Here is a 20217-nt window from a genome sequence, read left to right as displayed (position 1 = left end):
GCCATGGAGATATCCATGTTAAAACAAAATATAGTTTTAGAAAATGGAAGAAATATTCAAACTGATTGGCTTGCTAGGCCAATCCCAAGATGAGAAATAGAGTCATTTCTCTCTTTTTCCTTATGTTCATTTGGGGAAAACACAGGGGGAAGAGATTTCCATGTTACTGTACCATTTCTTCACAAAAGCAAATAGATTCCTAATCTTTTTAGTGTTAACTACAATGCTTTAAAAAAAATCACCATATCAAGACATCCAGTTTTTGAGTTTCATATGCTGTGGATATATGCAAAAGGTAGAACTGGTCTGAGGCAACATACAGTTTGCCAGGCTATTTGGCTGCCTTCCACCAATCCTATCTACTCTGCACAGTTTAAGAGAATGTACTACCTGCATTCTCCTCAAGGATTTTGATGGATTCCTTTCTCACATTGAGGTACTTCATCCATTTGGAGTCTATTTTCGTGTGTGGTGTAAGGAAGTGGTCCAATTTCATTTTTCTGCATGTGGCTGTCCAATTTTCCCAGCACCATTTATTGAAGAGGCTGTCTTTTTTCCATTGGACATTCTTTCCTGCTTTGTCGAAGATTAGTTGACCATAGAGTTGAGGGTCGATTTCTGGGCTCTCTATTCTGTTCCACTGATGGACTCTGAAAAACAACCTGAGGGTTTTGAAGGGTCAGGGGTGGGAGGTTGGGGCAACCTGAGGGTTTTGAAGGTTCAGGGGTGGGAGGTTGGGGGAACAGGTGGTGGGTAATGGGGAGGGCACGTTTTGCATGGAGCACTGGGTGTTGTGCAAAAAGAATGAATACTGTTACGCTGAAAAAATAAATAAAATGGAAAAAAAAAAAAGAGAATGTACTAGGTGTTAATCCTGTGTATTCCCCTGGAGAAGTAGTTTCCCTGCCAAATTCTCTCATATGACATTTGCACTGAAATGAAGATGGAATATGAAGCCTGGAAAGCACAGCAGGTGGCTGGTTGTGTCCTCAGCCTTGCAAAAAGCTAGGCATTTGGGATAAGTATCTGTTGATCACCTGCCATAGGGCCTATGACTAAGTTGATAATCACAAAATATTTGTTGAATAACTTCTGCCTGTTTAACAAATTTTCCACGACCTTTGAGACCTCCAAAATTTATGTAGGGCAAATTGTGTTTTTCTTTGACTCTAGGCTCTTGGTCCAGTGGGGTTTATGAAAAGTGCAATCTCTTTGTCTGAGGATGAAGAATGGAAGAGGATGCGAACATTGCTGTCCCCTACTTTCACTAGTGGAAAGCTCAAGGAGGTAAGAAAAGAAGATGCTCAATTAGAAAGTTAATCCAGGGGGCGCCTGGGTGGCTCAGTGGTTTGGGCCACTGCCTTCGGCTCGGGTCATGATCTCGGGGTCCTGGGATTGGGTCCCGCATTGGGCTCTCTGCTCGGCCGGGAGCCTGCTTCCCTCTCACTCTCTCTGCTTGCCTCTCTGCCTACTTGTGATCTCTCTCTGTCAAATAAATAAACGAAATCTTTAAAAAAAAAAAGAAAAAAAAAAAAAGAAAGTTAAGCCAGACATCTGGGAGCAGGTAGGAAATACAATCATAGTCCATCTCTAAGGGGAAGTCTACGGAATTTGGGCTTCCTGAAATGGTCTTTTTATGTCCTACAAGAGACACAATAAGATTTGTTACAAACCACTGCTCCATGCTTGTGAAACCCACATCATCCTAGGACTTGATTCTCAGATTTAACTTCAGGGTGTTGTGTTTTGTGTGTAGATGTTCCCCATCATTGACCAGTATGGAGATGTGTTGGTGAAGAATGTGCGGAAGGAGGCCGAGAAAGGCAAACCTATCAACTTGAAAGAGTAAGTAGGAGTCCAGTTGCTGGGATTCCAACTCTGTCACGACACTTTCCAGCTGCTGCCAGAGAGCCAACTGCCACTGTTGTGTGACTCCAGTGAAGCAGCTGACATATGCGTGTGGTGTTACAACCCCAGTGGGCCAGCCAAGAAGAGGTAGCTCACCTAAAAAGGCAAGACAGTCAGAAGAGAAAGGGTCTCCTTTAGTGTATATGAGGCAGGATTAATTTATCTGCTTAACTGTCACCTTGGATATTCCGGAAGACAGCAATATATGATTGAAAAAAAAATGATTGTACCAAATCTTTGAGTGTAGAGGGTATGGTATGGTGGGAGGGGAAGGTACTTGGTACATATTGACGGGCGCTGGGTGGAGCAAGAACATGAATATGTGGAACTTGGATCAACTGAAGACCCTTCTTGATTTTGTTGAGGATATTAGCAAAACAGTAAATATTAATTCTCGTGACCAGCTGTCCTCCTTTCAATCTCAAAAAAGAGAAGGCCTTGCTCATGTAATGGGAGGGTGACACTATATATATATGTATACAAACACACACATACACATAAAATTAAAAATATTTATTTATTTTTTTTCCCAACTTGGGATATTTTAAATTATGCCGGATGAACAGATGTACATTGGGATTGTCCTAGGAAAACTATTGGCATGTAGTCACTTAGCTATGGAATTCCCTAAATCAATTTTGGTGTGACTTAATATATATTTTTATTTTTATTTTATTTTTTTAAGATTTATTTATTTGACAGATAGAGATTACAAGCAGGCAGAGAGGCAGGCAGAGAGAGAGAGAGGAGGAAGCAGGCTCCCAGCCAAGCAGAGAGCCCGATGCGGGGCTCGATCCCAGGACCCCGGGATCATGACCTGAGCTGAAGGCAGAGGCTTTAACCCGCCGAGCCACCCAGGCGCCCCAATATATATTTTTAAAGTATGAACATTCTTAGTTCTCACATTTTCCAAAAATGAATGAGTCCTCAGGGCAATCTCAGATCGGTGAAGATGAGACAGAGTGGGTCTTGCAGGACACTTAGCCAGGGTGTAGAGAAGGAGGGATGGTGTTCTTGGCAGCACAGAACAGGGTGTTGGTGTTCTGTGATGTGCTGAAGAGGAATCAGCTCTGAGCACAGATACTGTGGTGAGAGAAGATCCAGATCAGTTTCACGGATCTTGACTCCACGAGGAAGGGTTAATTATCCCACCATTTGTCCTGCTTAGACACAGCGCTTATCCACCTTCTGCTGCCCATACTCAAAACATGCTACTGTAATTTGTCCAACTTCGGGTCTCTATCCCTTTGTGACTGAGCTCCTTGAGCTCAGAGGTGTGTCTAACATGTCACAGTGTCCCCATCACCCCTAACACAAGGCCAGCTGCATCATTGGCACCTCACGAGCACCTCGTGAGTGAGTTTGATGGCACCTAGACTCTTCAGATGAAGCAGCAGCTGGTTCTGAATGTACGGTTTTTGTCTTGTCTGGACGTCGGAATCTACGTGCACGTTTTGCTGCATGTGTTGGATTAAGATAGTAAAGAGGTGGTGATTTTAATTACACACGTTTTTTCTTTCTCTCACAGCATCTTTGGGGCCTACAGCATGGACGTGATTACCAGCACATCGTTTGGAGTGAACATCGATTCCCTCAACAACCCACAAGATCCCTTCGTGGAAAATACTAAGAAGCTCTTAAGATTTGATTTCCTTGATCCATTTTTCTTCTCAATAAGTATGTTCAGTACTGGTTTTCTTTTTTCTTCCTTCCTCTTTTTCCCTTTCTTCCTTCCTCCCTCACTTCTTCTCTTCCTACGTTACTACAACAATTTTACTCAGATAAAACCTCATCTAACATATATGTCCCCCTTTTTAAAATGTACAGTTCATGTCCCAGTACCATTTATTGAAGATTATTTATTTCATTGATTGGTATTGGAAACCTTATCAAAATTCAGTTGACCATAAATACATGGGTGTAATTTTGGATTCCAAATTCAATTCCGTTGATCTCCTTATGCCTGGACCACACTGTCTTGATCTTTATAACTGTGTGGTAAGTTTTGAAGCTGGAAGTTGGAGCTCTAAAATTTTTTTTCCCATTTTATTTATTTTTTCAGCGTAACAGTATTCATTCTTTTTGCACAACACCCAGTGCTCCATGCAAAACGTGCCCTCCCCATTACCCACCACCTGTTCCCCCAACCTCCCACCCCTGACCCTTCAAAACCCTCAGGTTGCCCCAACCTCCCACCCCTGACCCTTCAAAACCCTCAGGTTGTTTTTCAGAGTCCATAGTCTCTTATGGTTCGCCTCCCCTCCCCAATGTCCATAGCCCGCTCCCCTTCTCCCAATCCCACCTCCCCCCAGCAACCCCCAGTTTGTTTTGTGAGATTAAGAGTCATTTATGGTTTGTCTCCCTCCCAATCCCATCTTGTTTCATTTATTCTTCTCCTATCCCCCTACCCCCCATGTTGCTTCTCCATGTCCTCATATCAGGGAGATCATATGCGGAGCTCTAAAATTTTATTCCTTTTTTTTTTCAAGGTTGTTTTGGCCATTCTGGGTCCCTTACCTTCTATATGAATTTTTATTTGAGTATGCCAATTTCCACAAAGAAGCCAGCTAGGATTTTTATAGGCGATACATTAACCTGTAGATCAGTTTAAGGAGTACTGCCATCTTGACAATATTAAGTTCTAATTTGTGATCATTGGATGTTTTTCCATTTATATATGAATTGAAATGGATCTTTAATTTATTTCAACAATATTTGTGGGTTTCAGAGTGTACACTCTTCTTTTGTTAAAGCTATTCCTAAGTATTCTGTTCTTCTCGATGTTATTGTAAAGGAGTTATATTCCTAATTTCACTTTCAGATTTTTTATTGCAGTGTATGAAATAGAATTGATTTTTAAAATTATTATCATATAATGTATTATTTGCCCCAGGGTTTATAGGTATGTGAATCATCAGGCTTACATATTTCACAGCACTCACCATAGCACATACCCTCCCCAATATCCATAACCCAGCCACCCTATCCCTACCCCCCATATCCCGGCAACCCTCAGTTTGTTTTGTGAGATCAAGAGTCTCTTATGGGTTGTCTCCCACCTGATCCCCTCTTGTTTCATTTTTTTCCCTCCCTACCGCACATGGCCCCCTGCCCTGCCTCTCAAATTCCTTATATCAGAGAGTTCATATAATTGTCTTTCTGATTGGCGTATTGTGCTTAGCATAATACCCTCTAGTTCCATCCTCATCATTGCAAATGGCAGGAATTCATTTCTCTTGATGGCTGCATAGTATTCCATTGTATATATATACCACCTCTTCTTTATCCATTCATCTGTTGATGGGCATCTAGGTTTTTTCCATAGTTTGGCTATTGTGGACATTGCTGCTATAAACATTCAGATGCATGTGCCCCTTCAGATGACTACATTTATATCTTTGGGGGTAAATACCCAGTAGTGCAATTACTGGGTCATAGGGTAGCTCTAGTTTCAACTTTTTGAGGAACCTCCATACTGTTTACCAAAGTAGCTGCACCAGCTTGCATTCCCACCAACAGTGTAAGAGGGTTCCCCTTTCTCTGCATCCTTGCCAACATCTGTCATTTCCTGACTTGTTAAGTTTAGCCATTCTGATGGGTGTGAGATGGCATCTCATTGTGGTTTTGATTTGTATTTCCCTGATGCTGAGTGATGTTAAGCACTTTTTCATATATCTGTTGGCCATTTGGATGTCTTCTTTGCAGAAATGTCTGTTCATGTCTTCTGCCCATTTCTTAATTGGATTATTTGTTCTTTGGTTGTTGAGTTTTATAAGTTCTTTAGGGATTTTGGATACTAGCCCTTTATCTGATATGTCATTTGTGAATATCTTCTCCCATTTTGTCAGTTGTCTTTTGGTTTTGTTGGCTGTTTCCTTAGCTGTGCAGAAGCTTTTAATCTTGATAAAGTCCCAATAGCTCATTTTGCCTTTGCTTCCCTTGCCTTTGGTGATGTTTCTAGGAAGAAGTTGCTGTGGCTGAAGTCAAAGAGGTTATTACCTGTGTTCTCCTCAAGGATTTTGATGGATCCCTGTCTCACATTGAGGTCTCTCATCCATTATGAGTCTATTTTTGTGTGTGGTGTAAGGAAATAGTCCAGTTTCATTTTTCTGTGTGTGGCTGTCCAATTTTCCCAACACCATTTGTTGAAGAGACTGCCTGTTCATCAAGGATATTGGTCTGTAATTCTTCTTTTTGATGGGGGTCTTTGTCTGGTTTTGGGATCAAGGTAATGCTGGCCTCATAAAATGAGTTTAGAATTTTTTCTTCCCTTTCTATTTTTTTGAATAGTTTCAGGAGAATAGGTATTAATTCTTCTTTAAATGTTTGGTAGAATTCACCTGGGAAGCTGTCTGGCCCTGGGCTCTTGTTTGTTGGCAGATTTTTGATGACTGCTTTAATCTCCTTAGTGGTTATGGGTCTGTTCAGGTTTTCTGTTTCTTCCTGGTTCAGTTCTGGTAGTTTACGTGTCTCTGGGAATGCATCCATTTCTTCCAGATTGTCAAATTTGTTGGCATAGAGTTGCTCATAAGTTATTATAATTGTTTGTGTAGCTTTGATGTTGGTTGTGATCTCTTCTCTTTCAGTCATGATTTTATTTATCCAAATAAAATCCTTTCTCTTCTTTTTGTTAAGTCTGACCAGGGGTTTATCAATCTTATTAATTCTTTCAAAGAACTAGCTCCTAGTTTCATTGATTTGTTCTGCTGTTGTTTTGGTTTCTATTTCATTGATTTCTGCTCTGATCTTTACTATTTTTCTTCTTCTGCTGGGTTTAGACTTTCTTTGCTGTTCTTTCTCCAGCTCCTTTAGGTGTAGGGTTAGGCTGTGTACTTGAGACCTTTCTTGTTTCTTGAGAAAGTCTTGTATTGCTATATACTTTCCTCTTGGAACTGACTTTGCTGTGTCCCAAAGATTTTGAACAGTTGTGTTTTCATTTTCATTTGTTTCCATGAATTTTTAAATTTTTTCTTTAATTTCCTGGTTGACCTATTTATTCTTTTGTAGGATGCTCTTTAGCCTGCATGTATTTGAGGTCTTTCCAACTTTCTTCTTTTGATTGAGCTCTAGTTTCAGAGCATTGTGGTCTGAAAATATGCAGGGAATGATCCCAATCATTTGGTACCAGTTGAGAACTGATTTGTGACCCAGGATATGATCTATTCTGGAGAATGTTCCATGGGCACTAGAGGAGAATATGAGTTCTGTTGTTTTGGGATGGAATGTTCCGAATATATCTGTGATGTCCATCTGGTCCAGTGTGTTATTTAAAGCCTTTATTTCCTTGTTGATCTTTTGCTTAGATGATCTGTCCATTTCAGTGAGGGGGTGTTAAAGTCCCCTACTATTATTGTATTATTGTTGATGTGTTTCTTTGATTTGTTATTAATTGATTTATATAATTGGCTGCTCCCAGGTTAGGGGCATAGATATTTAAAATTGTTAGATCTTCTTGTTGAACTGACCCTTTAAGTATGATATAGTGTCCTTTCTCATCTCTTGTCTTAAAATATAATTGATCTGATATAAGGATTACCACCCCAGCTTTCTTTTGATATCCATTAGCATGGTAAATTGTTTTCCACCCCCTCACTTTAAATCTGGAGGTGTCTTTGGGTCTAAAATTAGTTTCTTGTACACAGCATATCAATGGGTCTTTTTTTTTTAATCCATTCTGATAATCTGTGTCTTTTGATTGGGACAGTTAGCCCATTTACATTCAGGGTAACTATTGAAAGATATGAATTTAGTGCTATTGCATTGCCTGTAAGGTGACTGTTACTGTATAATGTCTCTGTTCCTTTCTGGTCTATGTTACTTTTATGGTCTCTCTTTGCTCAGAGGACCCCTTTCAGTATTTCCTGTAGGGCTGGTTTGGTGTTTGCAAATTCTTTTAGTTTTTGTTTGTCCTGGAAACTTTTTATCTCTCCTATTTTCAATGACAGCCTAGCTGGATATAGTATTCTTGGCTACATAATTTTCTCATTTAGTGCTCTGAATATTTCATGCCAGTCCTTTCTGGCCTGCCAGGTCTCTGTGGATAAGGCTGCTGCCAATCTAATATTTCTACCATTTTATGTTATAGACCACTTGTCCCAAGCTGCTTTCAGGATTTTCTCTTTGTCCCAAAGACTTGTAAGTTTTACTATTAGATGATGGGGTGTGGACCTATTTTTATTGATTTTGAGGGGGGTTCTCTGTGCCTCTTGGATTTTGATGCTTGTTCCCTTCGCCAAATTAGGGAAATTCTCTACTGTAATTTGCTTCAATATACCTTCTGCCCCCCCCCCTTCTTCTTCTTCTAGGATCCCAATTATTCTAACATCGTTTCATCTTATGGTATCACTTATCTCTCAAATTCTCCCCTTGTGGTCCAGTAGTTGCTTGTCTCTCTTTTGCTCAGATTCTTTTCTCCATTATTTGGTCTTCTGTATCACTAATTCTCTCTTCTGTCTCATTTATCCTAGCAGTAAGAGCCTCCATTTTTTTAAGTGCTATTTTTTAATTTTAAATTTATTTATTTCTTTTCAGCATAACAGTATTCATTGTTTTTGCACCACACCCAGTGCTCCATGCAATACGTGCCCTCCCTATCACCCACCACCTGGTTCCCCAACCTCCCACCCCCCACCCCTTCAAAACCCTCAGATTGTTTTTCAGAGTCCATAGTCTCTCATGGTTCATCTCCCCTTCCAATTTCCCTCAACTCCCTTCTCCTCTCCATCTCCCCATGTCCTCCATGTTCTTTGTTATGAAGCCTCCATTTTTGATTGACCCTCCTTAATAGCGTTTTTTATTTCAACTTGGTTAGGTTTTAGTTCTTTTATTTCTCTGGAAAGGAATTTTATTTCTCCTGAAAGGGCTTCTCTAATATCCTCCATGCTTTTTTTTTTTTTTTTTTTTTTTTTTTTTTTTTTTTTTTTTGGGGACCCCAGCTAGCACCTTGATAGTCGTCATTCTGTTGATTAGGTCCCTAGCTATTGGTATTACCTCTTGTTCTTTTTTTTTTTTTTTTGTGGTGAGTTTTTCCACCTTGTTATTTTATCCAGATAAGAATAGATGCATGAGAGAACAAAACACTATAAGGGTAGCTATGACCCCAGAAAAATATACACAACCAAATTAGAAGAGACCTGAAACCAGGGGGGGAAGAAAGGGGGAAAAAAGAATATATATATTAGACTGGTGAATAGAATAGAGCCACACACTTGATTTTGGGTGTATTTTGGTCTGCTGGAAGAAACTGCCTCCCAAAATTGTAAAGAAAGAAAAACTTACATAGATACAAACATAAGGGCAAAGATGGAATATGACTGTAAAGATGAAAATTCAAAAAGATTCTAAAAAAGCAATTGATAAGATAAGAAGTTGGTTGAAAAAAGAATAAAAAAGAGGAAAGAATGTTATCAGACTGGAGACTAGAACAAAGCCATGCACTAGACTGTGTATATTTTAATCCATTAGAAGAAATTGTATCCCAAAATTTTAAAGGAAAAGAAACCATATATGTATACAAAAAATAAGGTTAAATACAATGAGGGGATAAAATATGACTATAACAATGAAAATTAAATTTTTTTTAAAAAGACATTGATAAGATAGTTTAAAAATGTTAAAATAAGAGAAAACATTTAAAAATAGAATAAGAAAAAAATAAAATTAAAAAATTTATCTTTGAAAAACTAAAGGATCATGGGGAAAAAGCCATGAATTCTTTTTTTTTAAATTAAATTTAATTTTTTCTCAGTGTTCCAAAATTCATTGTTTATGCACCACACCTAGTGCTCCATACAGTGTTGCTTTCCCCTAGTTCTGCAGTTCCGCAGTTCTCATTGATCGGTGAACTTGATCTTGGCTGAATATTCTTGCTGATCTTCTGGGGGAGGATCCTGTTGCGGTGATTCTCAAATGTCTTTGCTCAAGGTGGAATTGCACTGCCCTTGCCAGAGGCCGGGCTAAGTAATCTGCTTGGGTTTGCTCTCAGAACTTTTGTTCCCTTAATACTTTCTATAGAGCTTTGGAGGATGGGAATGAAGATGGTGGCCTCCCACTCTCCAGCTCTGTAGTGTCCAAGAACTTGAGCCCCACTCCTCAGTGCACCCTCAGAGAAAAGCAGTCAATCCCTCCAATCTCTCTGGTTTCCAGCCGTGCTCTGTGCTCACCCAGCCTGTGACTGAATGTTTCTGTCTCTGGCGCACAGCCCACTTTGAAGTCTCCAAACCCAGCGGATTCCTGCAGTGCACTCCTGCTTCCTCTGGAAGGAGGTAGGAGGGGGTCTCTCCAGACCTGCCACTCGTGGGGTCCCTGCTCGAAGAGCAGTGGTACGACTGTGCCTTGGATCATGGTTTAAGGTAATCCCAAGCTGAGGGCCCAGTTCTTGGCTCTGTCTCTGCAGCCAGCTTCCCTGCTCCAATATCTGGGAGTTCTGCCACCCTCAGACACCTCTGGTCTTTTTGTGTCCCTGTGGGTCCTGAGACCACACTGTCCCTGCAAGGGCTCCACCCTGTGCTTAGCCTCTGGAGTAACATTCCTCAGCGGAGCAGAGTTCTAAAAGTTCCAATCTTGTGCTCCCCTGCTCTCTTACTTGCCAGGAGCCAGCCCCTCCCGCGGCGGTCTATCTTTCTGTCACTTAGGATTCACTTCTCTGCATGTCCTACCTTCCAGAAAGCGGTCGATTTTCTGTTCTTAAAATTGTTGCTCTTCTCTTCTATCTCCCCCTCAGCTTTGAGTGTTCAGCAATTGATGGTTTCCTGGCAGTCCTTGGCACAGGAGCAACCTCCAAAGTGCTGGGGTGATGAGTTGTGGGCCCCTGTGACTCCCAAGTCAAAAACCCTGCCGAGGGACAGAAAAGCCCCCCAGAAGCATAATTTTCAGCACAGCCATGAAATAGAATTGATTTTTATGTTAATCTTGTATCCCAAAGCCCTGCTAAACTGGCTTATTAGTTCCAGTAGACTTTTATTGTATTCCTTCAGAGTTTCTATGTATAATATTATGTTGTCTAATAATAGAGATGCTTTTACTTCTTTATTTCCTTTATGAATAACTTTTGTTTCTTTTTTTCTTTCTTTCTCTCTCCCTTTTCTTTTCTTTTCTTTTCCATTTATTCCTTCCTCCCTCCCTCCCTTCTTCCCTTCCCTCACTCCCCCCTCTATTTTTTCCTTCCTTCATTTCTTTCTCTTCCTGGATAGAACTTCTAGTACAACGTTGAATAGAAGTGGTGATAGAGATAATCTTGTTTTGTTTAATCATAAGGGAAAGTGTCTAGTCTATATCTATGAAGTGTGACATTAGGTATGAGTTTTTCATAGATGCCCTTTATCAGGTTGAGGACATTCCTTTCTGCTCCTAGTTTGTTGAGTGTTTTTATTACCAAATGGTGTTAGATTTTTGTCAAATACTTTCTCTGGCTGTATTGAGATAACTGTGTGGTTTTCATTTTTATTTCATTTTATAAAAAAGGTTTTATTTATTTATTTGATGGAGGGAGAGAGATCACAAGTAGGCAGAGCAGCAGGCAGGGAGGGGGGGAAGCAGGCTTCCTGCTGAGCAGAGAGCCCGATGTGGGCCTTGATCCCAGGACCCTGAGATTATGACATGAACTGATGGCAGAGGTTTAACCCACTGAGCCACCCAGGTGCCCCACTGCGTGGTTTTTAAAAAAATTTTGTTGTTATATTGTATTAAATAACCTGGAATTGCTGGGATAAACCCCTCTTGATGATGGTATATCCTTCTTTTGATATGTTGCTGGGTTCAGTTTGCTAATATTTTGTTAAGGATTTGTGCTTCTGTGTCATAAGTTAGTCTGTAGTTCTCTTGTACTGTGATATTATTGTTTGGTTTTAGTATCAGGGTAAAACTGGCTAGGCAGAATGAGTTTGAAAATCTTCCTACCTCTTCTATTTTTTGAAGAATTTGTGCAAAATTAGTGTTGACTGCATTTTAAATATTTGCTAGAACTCACCTGAGAAACCATCTGGAGCTGAGCTTCTTTTTGTCAGCAGTTTCTTCACTACTAACTCTGTCTTTTTATTTGTCTTTCAGATTGCCTGTGTGTGTGTGTGTGTCATTTTATGTCACTTTCTAGTTTATATTTTTCTAGGAATTTTTCCATTTTGTCTAATTTATTGGCATTCAGTTTCATAGTATTCCCTGTAGTCCTTTTTTAAAAGATTATTTATTTATTTGTTTGACAGACAGAGATCACAAGTAGGCAGAGAAACAGGCAGAGAGAGAGAGAGAGAGGAGTAAACAGGCTCCCTGCCGAGCAGAGAGCCGGATGTGGAGCTTGATCCCAGTACCCTGGGAACACGACCCGAGCCAAAGAAAGAGGCTTTAACCCACTGAGCCACCCAGGCACCCCACCTCTGTAGTCCTTTTTAGTTTTGTAATATCAGCAGTAATCTCCTCTTTCACTTCTGATGACAGTAATTAGAATGTCTTCTCCTTTTTCCTTGGTTGTCTAGCTAAAGGTCTTTTGAAAGAATCAGCTTTGCTTTCTTTGAATTTTCTCTTGTTTTTTAGTCTCTATTTCCTAAGTTTCTGCTCTTGTCTATATTATATGCTTCCTTCTGCTTGCTTTTAGTTTAGTGTGCTCTTGTATTTTTGGCACGTTTTTGACCGAAAGCTGGGTTATTGATTTGGAATCTTGGTTCTTTTTAAAGGTAGGCATATATAATGATAAATTTCTTTCTGGTCATTGCTTTTGCTACATCCCATGGGTTTTGGTATGTAGTTTCCTCATGCATATATTCTCCAAGTAATTCTAAAATGCCTTTTAGATTTCTTCTTTGCTAATTGGCTGTATAAGAGTGTATTGTGTAATTTTCACAGATTAGTGGGTTTTCCATGTTGTTTGTGTTTTGTTTTCTAGTTTTACTCCATTGTTGTTGAAGGGCATACTATGTATTATTCCATCCTGACACAATTTCTTAAATGGTGTGATATATTAAAGTAGCCTATTATAGTCTTGTGTTTCCAAAGAGGCTCTAGTCCAAAAATAAAAGGCTAAGAGATCCAAGAATGTAATCCTGTTTCTTTGGTCACTCTATAAATGTGGCAGGAGACACTGATCTGACTGCTCTAATGGTGGCCTGTGTGTGTGACTTGCTGTGGCTTAGCCATTAGCTCGAAAGTTTGAATAAATGTCACAGAGGGAATAACCATGAATCCTGGTATCTTTTAATCCTCAGGTTGGTAGACCAAATTATAATTGCTCCAGGGAGATTTTGCATTTTCATTGATATTTCTGTTTTTTTTTCCTTATAGTACTGTTTCCATTCCTTACCCCGGTTTTTGAAATGTTAAATATCTGGCTATTTCCAAAAAGAGTTACTGATTTTTTCAAGAAATCTGTAGAAAGGATGAAGGAAAGTCGCCTCAAAGATAAACAAAAGGTAAATCCAGTGGTGGTTACATGTGCATGTTCACTTTTGATCTTTTATTGAGCTCTATGCATCTGATGTGTACACTACTAAGTATGTTTTTATGGTAAACAGAGAACTCTAGAGTTTAGGGCAAGAGACTTCTAACATTTTAGAGACAATGAAGAAGGTGGAGGTCAGGAGAGGAGATAAGAAGATGAGCCAGAGAGTGTTTAAAATTTAAGAATAAGCATGCCAATGAGTATGTCAGTGCATAAACTGTGGTGAGAGAAAAGCTATCACTTCCCTTCAATAAATGGTCAAAACATAAAAATTACTGTGTAAAATCATTTTCCTGGTAGTATAATTTTGCCATATATTACATTGGCAAAGGGGCCCTTCAATTCTAAGTGTCTTTTCTTACACATTCTCTGGTGGATGATCCCCTCAGGTGCCTGGTTATGTTAAATTTGAGGCTGTCATAGTCTGGAATGAGCAAGTGTCTTCTTTGGGCACTGAGGCTGCAAGTTGGCCAAGTAGGGTTTGCCTTTCTTAGTCCTGGCGGCCGGCACTAGGGTGTATATAGGACAGGGAGATAGGAATGGTACCCCAGGATCTCTCTGTAGATTTTGCAGAGTTCTGAGAGGGTGAGGCATTGGAAGATGCTGACACAGAAGCTTCTGTGGACTCTGGGTGTAATGGAGCCATATTCTCAGGAGAAAGTTAGGTTCTGCACCCCTGTTTATTTCTGACTTCACAAGTGACTTTTTGTCATTGAAATGTCTCTTTCTGTGTCCAGCACCGAGTGGACTTTCTTCAGCTGATGATTAACTCCCAGAATTCCAAAGAAATGGACATGCATAAAGGTAAGCCAGGAGAGCTTCAGAGGACTCTCGATGGGGCATCTCAGAGACAGGAGATGGTTCTGAGATATGGAGGAAGATTTTTAGAAGATGGAATATCAGAAAATCGAAGGAAGACATATGTTCAGATACAAATGGTAGCCAGAGCATTGTCCAGAACACAGCCACAGTTTGTTCAAAGCTCAAAGGGCAATGATAGTCAAAGCTATCAGTAGTCTGCCATATGGGAGCTTGTTTGCAATGGCAATCCTCCAGCCTAATCCAGGCCCACTGAATCAGAACCTCTGCCTGGAAATTCACATCAAGGCTTCATCACATCAGGAGGCACCTGGCTGCAGTATTGGTGACCTTCACTTGGAACATTTGGTTAAACTTGTGTTCACTGTCTTAATCTACTGCAAGTTTTTCTTTTCCTTTTGTAATTAAGAAGTAACTGGTGCAGGATGCCTTCACCTACTACTTTTATCACCCATGGATGGTATTTGACAAAACCCATTATTACTATGATGGTTGGAAATGATGACTTTCTACTTCCACCATTTCTTCTACATTTGGAGTGATAGTTCATTGTTAGGGTGAGCTTTCCATTCATCATCATTATTGTATTTGTTTATTTATTTTTTATTATGTCCAGTTAGTCAGCATCGAGTATATCATGAGTTTTTATGCAGTGTTCAACAATTTGCTAGTTATGTATAATATCAAGTATTCTGTATTTGTCTATTTATAAATGTCAATATGATCTCATATATTACTTACTTAGTCTCTTATATGATTTTTTATTTAGATTGTTAATTTTCTCAGATTTGTCTCTGTAAGTCCTTTCATTTGGGCTCCTGTGTTCTTTTTTCTTTTAACTTCTTTTTTTATGTTTTCAGTAGACTTTATTTATTTTAAAAGATTTGATTTGTTAGAGAGAGAGAAAGATTTGATTTGTTAGCGAGAGAGTTAGAGGAGAGAAGAGGCAGACAGAAAGAGAAGCAGGCTTCCTACTGAGCAAGGAGACCAATACAGGACTTGATCCCAGGACCCTGGGATCAGGACCAGAACCGAAGGCAGACAATCGACTGAGCCACACAGGCATCCCAATAGACTTTATGTATTTTTTAAAGGTTTTATTTATTTATTTGAGAGAGAAAGAGTGAGAGAATGAGAGGAGAGATGGTCAAAGGGAGAAGCAGACTCCTCATGGAGCTGGGAGCCCGATGTGGGACTTGATCCCAGGACTCTGGGATCATGACCTGAGCCAAAGGCAGTTGCTTAACCAACTGAGCCATCAGGCAGTCCTAGACTTTAATTTTTATGGCAGTTTTAGGTTCACTGCAAAATTGAGTGAAAGACACAGTGATTTATCCCATATTCCCCCTGCTCCACTTACATGTCCCCTCTATCAAAATCTCCCACCATGTGGTAATTTTGTTATAGTCAATGTCCATACAGTGACACATTATTACCACCCCAAATCCATAGTTTACATTACAGTTCACCCTTGGTGTTGTATATGCTATGGGTTTAGACATATGTACAGTGATGTATATCCACCACTATAGCACACAGAGTATTCTGTATCCTTTTGCCATATTATCTCCTGAGCATTTCCTTGCATTCTGGTGTGGGACATTCCAGTTTCTCTTGTTTCCCTTGATGAGCCTTGGAATTAGCCATTTTCTCCAGGAAGCTCTGTTTCCTTTTTGAGAATGGTATTTAGAAACCAGAATCTGGGGTCTAGGAGTGCTTGTTGCTTGAGGGTTTCTTTGCTTCTATTTCCTCTCAGTGCGTCAAGCCCACAATATCAACTATATTTACACAGGACAAATCAATATAAGTATTTCTTTTTTTTAATTTTTTATTCGTTTATTTGTTTATTTACAGCATAACAGTGTTCATTGTTTTGGCATCACACCCAGTGCTCCATGCAGTACGTGCCCTCCCTATTACCCACCACCTGCTTCCTCAACCTCCCACCCTACCCCCCCGCCCCTTCAAAACCCTCTGGTTGTTTTTCAGAGTCCATAGTCTCTCAAGTATTTCTTTTTTTAAAAAAAATATTTTATTTATTTATTTGACATGGGGAGAAAGACAGCGAGAGAGAGAACACAAGCAGGGGGAATGGGAGAGGGAGAAACTGACTTCCTGCTGAGCAGGAAGGCTGATGTGGGGCTTGATCTCAGCACCCTGGATAATGATCTGAACCAAGGCAGAGTGAGGCACCCAGGTGCCCCTGTATTGTTCTATTCTCTCTCTCTCTCTCTAGTTCTACTACTTCCTATGATGAAGGAGATACTCTATATATGCTTGGTTCTGTATACAACCACTACACACATGTGACTTTTGAGCACTTGACATGTGGCGAGTGTCACTGAAGATCTGACTCTTACATTGGATTTAATATAATTAAGTAAAATTTAAATAAAAATAGCCACATCTGGCAAGTGGCTGCCTTATTGGACAGCATAGCTCTAAACTTTGATTATCATGGGGTTCTTGGTAATCGAGGCTAGAATTTGATAGTTGAATTTATCCACAGCATCATCACAGAAGTGTGCCTGGGAAATCAGAACTCTATAGACCTTTTATACACTCTTTGTATTACTTTTGGTTATAAATTACATGTTTGTGGTGGATGCCATTTCAGTGCTCTAAGTATCTAAATATCCTGATACAGTTCTGGTGAAAGAAATTAGAGCATGACCATGCTGAGTTCCTGCCAGGAGAAAATCAAAGGAGATGCCAACTTATATTCAGAGTGGGGCCATTCACTTAGGAAGGTGACATTCAGGCTACGATTGAATAGGCATTGCTAATGCCACTCACTGGCTATAGTTTGTCTGTTTCTCGCTAGCTAGTACCCTGCTATTGATGCCTTCTTTCTTCTGCTCCTTTAATGGCATGAATTATCCTAGTTCAGTCACCACTCTTCTCACTTTGTCTGTGTCGTAGTTTCTGTACATACTGGAGGTCATCCACTTGAGAAGTCGTGTTCCAGGTCTTCTGTTAGTGGAGACCTCGGAAAGGTATACGCTGTGCTTCTCAAGATAGGTTGTGCACACAGGTCACCACATCTCATGAAAGGTCAGATTTTGATTCGATTGTTCTAGGGTGACGTTTGAGAGTCTGCATTTCTAATAAACTCCCAGATGCTGCAGATCCCACATTTGGAGCAGCAAGAGTTTATCTGTAGCCCAATTACGTTCTCTTAAGTTCCCACAGATATGTTTAGATGAAAGATCATTCCTTTTTCCTGACAATGCCTTCCTGACTAAACCTTAGCATTGCAAACTCTCTAAAGAAATTTATGTTCTGTTTTAGCTGGAAGGACTTAAATTTTCCTGGGGGAGAATGCTATCCCATGTGACTTAGGAGTCCTTTTGGGATTCTCCAAAGGACATACTGATAACTCTGTGTATGTTAGACGAAATGCCATTTCCTGAAATCACCTATCTGTGTTGGTGGGGAAGGTGGCATGAGCAGGAATGGATGGTCAAGACCATGAGAATAGGCCATGGGAATAACCAGGTCAAGACAACTTCTGGCCTTTCTGGCTCTGTAAGATAGACATCAGAGTGCAAACCACTGTGAGTTGGATTCTGGATTGATTTTAAATCCCCCCCAAGGGAATTGTGAGTTTCAAATTGATTTCTCATCATCTAAAATGTGGTATTTTATATTCATCTGTTTTAGTTCAAATGTCTCTCTTCTCCTTTTAGCTCTGTCTGATCTGGAACTCGTGGCCCAATCTATTATCTTTATTTTTGCTGGCTATGAGACCACTAGCACTTCTCTTTCCTTCCTTCTGTATGAATTGGCCACTCACCCTGATGTCCAGAAGAAACTGCAGGAGGAGATTGATGCAACTTTCCCTAAGAAGGTGAGTGGGTCCTGTTGAGGAGGGAGTCCGAATAGGCTTGGTTATATCTCAGTAACAGATTAGCTCTCAAATCGAGTGGGTTTTCATAAAAAGGTTTACTTCTAACTCACGTTTGCATGTCCAGCATGGGAGTGAGTCTCTGCTTCATATAGTTGTTTGGTGGTACTGGGGAAAGAGGCTCCCCTTTCTTATACCTTTATTATCTGGAACTTGGGGACTAATTGTTGGCAGGGGAACAAGGAACTAAACTTCCAGCTTAGGAAGAGACCTGGCCTGGGGGCTGGAGTACCTTATTGAGCAAACAGTGAAATCCCAGACCAACAATAAGGGGACCTTTCCAGCAACAGAGGGTGGGGCTGAGATCCGATTCCCTTCACAATATTCCCTAGAACTGAAATTGTGTTCCCACAGTCGGTGGCATCCAGTCCTACCCCTCTCTTGTCCTGTTTGTGTTGAAAGGAACTAGTGTCTCCCCCAATTACAGTTTTTATGTAATATAGTGTTTCTCTCTAAATACTGTAAATATAATTGAATATAATTGAAAAGATAGGAAGCAGGATATTTCCACTAGAAGAGTTTATGTGGCAGAGCAGATCTTTTCTGTTGTATGTTCTTCTTCTATGGTGTGGGTGTGTGACCTCTGTTTTGAAAGGAAATGGTGACTTCAACATATTTCACTGATCTAGTGTCGTAGGGAAGGAGAAATAAAATAAGATAAAAACAGAGAGGGAGACAAACTATAACTCTTAAATATAGGAAACTGAGGGTTTCTGGAGGGGGATGGGGCATCTGGGTGATGGGAATTAAGGGAGGCACCTGATGTAATGAGCAATGGTGTTATATGCAAGTATGAATTATTAAATTCTATACCTGAAACTCATAATACACTATATGTTAACTAAATTGAACTTAAATAAAAACTAAAAAAAAACCCATTAAGTGCCACAGTGTTCGTCTCTTTTGTTCACACGAGGAAGAAAAAATCACTACCTAGGAAGGATTTCAGTCCCTGTTTAGGGAATTGTCCCAGCGGTCTCCCCTAGTGACTTGTGTCCCTACTCTACACATGTCAGTGGGCCACTGAGCAGGTCAAAGGACATGGTAGATATTAAAACATCCATAAATGCCCTTTATGAAAATACATGATTCTTAGGTGTTCCTAACACTTCAGAAGGAGTGTATAGAGTGAGTTGAATGTTGATTCCAAATCTCAATGTATCAAAATCTGTTTCTTTCCTTCCAGGCACCACCCACTTATGATGCCCTTGTACAGATGGAGTATCTGGACATGGTGTTGAATGAAACTCTCAGATTATACACAATCGGTGGTAGACTTGAGAGAGTCTGTAAGAAAGATGTGGAGATCAGTGGTATGTTCATTCCCAAAGGGACGGTGGTGATGGTGCCAGTCTTTACTCTTCACCGAGACCAGGATCTCTGGCCAGAGCCTGAGGAGTTCCGTCCTGAAAGGTACAGGAAACCTTGGAATGGGGAACCCACCCTCATATTGGAGGATATTCTGATATTTCCTTCGTATAGATGAGAAGCATGTAGTTGACAATTATTTGTACATCTTTTTATTTTTAGAAGTATTTTTTATTACAAGATGATCATTGTCAAATTTTGCACTCTAGTTGAGAAAAAAGAAGATTAATGTCATCACCAGTCACATACATCATCATTAATCATATGATATATGTCCTTGTGGATATTTTTCTATGCATATACATTAGTAAAAGTTAGTATGGCATTATATATGTATATACTTTTTTAAAATTTAGAGGGAGTTGAGGGAAACTGGAAGGGGAGATGAACCATGAGAGACTATGGACTCTGAAAAACAACCAGAGGGTTTTGAAGGGGCGGGGGGGGTGGGAGGTTGAGGAAGCAGGTGGTGGGTAATAGGGAGGGCATGTACTGCATGGAGCACTGGGTGTGATGCCAAAACAATGAACACTGTTATGCTGTAAATAAGCAAATAAAAAAAATTAAAAAAAAAGAACTAAGTAAGTTAATGTACATAAAATAGTATAATACCAGGGACTAATAAAGTACCCATGCATGATCAAAAAAAAAAATTTAGATTTTTTTTTTAGTGTTCCAAGATTCATTGTTTATGCACCACACCCAGTGCTCCATGCAATATGTGCTCTCCTGAATACCCACCACCAGGCTCTCCTAACCCCCCACCCTGTCCCCTCCAAAACTCTGT

The 20217-nt window shown here is 40.1% G+C and overlaps 1 protein-coding gene across 1 annotated transcript in view; it reads left to right on the top strand.

The window, feature by feature from the left end:
* LOC123936368 (cytochrome P450 3A12-like) overlaps positions 1-19563 on the top strand; it is a 41324-nt gene extending 21761 nt beyond the window's left edge. Inside the window, exons 5-11 of the mRNA XM_045996959.1 lie at positions 1174-1287; positions 1757-1845; positions 3437-3585; positions 13180-13307; positions 14074-14140; positions 17845-18005; positions 19249-19563. Of these exons, the coding sequence (XP_045852915.1) occupies positions 1174-1287; positions 1757-1845; positions 3437-3585; positions 13180-13307; positions 14074-14140; positions 17845-18005; positions 19249-19548 (1008 nt within the window). The 3' untranslated portion in view covers positions 19549-19563. The remainder of the gene's footprint in view (positions 1-1173; positions 1288-1756; positions 1846-3436; positions 3586-13179; positions 13308-14073; positions 14141-17844; positions 18006-19248) is intronic.
* Positions 19564-20217: the final 654 nt, after the last annotated feature.

Source organism: Meles meles, unplaced genomic scaffold (genome assembly GCF_922984935.1).
Source record: "Meles meles unplaced genomic scaffold, mMelMel3.1 paternal haplotype, whole genome shotgun sequence".
NCBI lineage: Eukaryota > Metazoa > Chordata > Mammalia > Carnivora > Mustelidae > Meles > Meles meles.
The sequence above is the reverse complement of the archived record's forward strand: the minus strand, read 5'-3'. Positions and strand labels throughout refer to the sequence as shown.